Source organism: Alligator sinensis, unplaced genomic scaffold (genome assembly GCF_000455745.1).
Source record: "Alligator sinensis unplaced genomic scaffold, ASM45574v1 scaffold107_1, whole genome shotgun sequence".
Taxonomy (NCBI): Eukaryota; Metazoa; Chordata; order Crocodylia; family Alligatoridae; genus Alligator; species Alligator sinensis.
In genome coordinates this window covers 357,101-358,912 of record NW_005843041.1, presented here as the reverse complement: position 1 = coordinate 358,912, position 1,812 = coordinate 357,101, and the positions used below count along the sequence as shown (strand labels likewise).

At 63.5% G+C, this 1,812-nt stretch overlaps 1 protein-coding gene across 1 annotated transcript in view; it reads right to left on the bottom strand.

Annotated features, from left to right (window-relative positions):
• PAF1 (PAF1 homolog, Paf1/RNA polymerase II complex component) overlaps positions 1–1,812 on the bottom strand; it is a 7,890-nt gene that overhangs the window by 3,471 nt on the left and 2,607 nt on the right. The window contains exons 2-5 of the mRNA XM_014526420.2: positions 1,718–1,809; positions 1,444–1,549; positions 563–750; positions 357–473 (exon numbers count right to left, since the gene is read on the bottom strand). Coding sequence (XP_014381906.1) covers positions 357–473; positions 563–750; positions 1,444–1,549; positions 1,718–1,809 — 503 coding nt within the window. The remainder of the gene's footprint in view (positions 1–356; positions 474–562; positions 751–1,443; positions 1,550–1,717; positions 1,810–1,812) is intronic.

Genomic DNA, 1,812 nt, shown 5'->3' with positions numbered 1-1,812 from the left:
GCCCACTTCACCCCCATATCCTGCCCCCACCCAGCCATATGCCAGGATACCCCCCCTACCCCAGACCCCAGCACCTCTCAGGGATCTCCCTACCCCCCCAGCCCCTGGGCTCTCTACTTCCCCCACAGGCTCCGGTCCAACACAGCTTCCTCTGCTGTTTTTTGGTGGGGTCTTCTGGGGGCTGCTGAGCCTTGGGGGTGGGGCACTGAGGCTAGCCCGGCCCCTGGTTCAAGACCCAGGCGTATAGGCCGCAGTGCCCCCCAGCAGAGCTGGGCACCCCTTCCCCTGACAGCCCTTGCCCCAGATCCCAGTGCCCCCCCCTCCCCTCCGCACAGAGCCAGGGACCCCCCACGTACATGTCCTCGGGCGCGTAGTCCATCTCCTCGTCCTGGTCCCTCTTGCGCTTCCGCAGAGTCTCTTCCACCGGCAGGAAGTAGGCGACAAACTGGTTCCCTTCCTCGTCCATCATGCCCCTGTCATGGGCAGCGGGGGCTTAATAAGCTGGGGGTGGGGTGGGAGGAAAACACTGCCTACTGCCCCCCCTTCTACCCCCCTGCAGCACCTGATCATGGCCTGGGACATCATCTCCAAGGCGGCAGCGCCGCTGGTGTCCTTCGGGGCTGGGTCCGAGTCGAAGATGACCTGGGCGCAGGGGTTGATCCACAGAGAATGACGGGGTCCGGGCAGGGTTTCCCCCTGTTCCTCTCCCCGTCGCAGCCATCGAGGGTCCGGGATGTGGCGATCCCAAAGCTGTGCCCTGCACTCCTGTGCCCGACAGCCCCCGATGTCCCTTTCCCCCAGCACGGGCCCAGCCCCCGGGGGGATCTGGCTGAACTCGCTGCTCCCCCTGCACCCAGTGCCTGCGAGCTCCCCCCTTTCACCCCACGCGGGGGGAAACAACCATCTCAGTGTCAGAGTTACACTGCCGGCCTGCTCATCTCGGGCCGGGACCCCTCATCCTTGTCTGGCGAGACACGGCCAGGAATCAATGCCCCGGGACCATCTCTTCACCACTTTGTATGTTATAAACCCTTGCACTGTCCCCTCTCCAGCACCTCTCTCCTAATCCCCCCAGGCCTGGCCTCGTTAGTCTCCCCCATAGCCCGATCCCCCTCGCTGCCCTTCTCTGCACCTTCCCCATCCCCGGGGAGCAGAGCTGGGTGCCGTGCCGGGGCCGCGGACACCCCAAGGGTTGAGCAAGGGGCATTGCGACCCTCTCTGCCGTGTCCACGATTCCCTTCATCGTCGTCCCCAGCTCGTGTCAGCGGGTTTAAGAGCTGTCCAGGACTCCCCCTGACACTCCCATTTCCAGGTACCCCTCTCCCACTCGTTTGACAGTCACTTTAAGGCTTAAAGGTACAGTGCCGTGTGCATGTGTGTGTGTGCATGTGCGTGTGTGTTGGGGGGGGGGCTTTCAAGGGCCCTGTTTAGGGTCCAGCTCACCTGCTTCTGAGCATCCTCAAAGGTCTTCTCGATGGCGGCGATCTGGCTGTCACGGTCTTTGTAGATCTCCTCCTCCGTGAACTGCTGCTTCACGGACACCCCGATCCTGGGGGGGGGGGAGGACAAGAAGGGAGGGGGGTGTCAAAGGAGGACAAAGGACGCTGGGGAAGCGGCTGCGCGCCCCCCAAGCCTGGAGGACCCTGTGCTATCGCACGCGCATACAAGCATGTGCAAAGCACCAACGCTGACCCTGGGGCCTAACGACAGCACTCACTTGACTTCTGGCTTCTCGTTGGAGACCCCGTAGCGGTTGAACTCGGTGGAGATGTACTCCGTCTTCCGCATCCACGGCACCACCTTGGCGTGCTG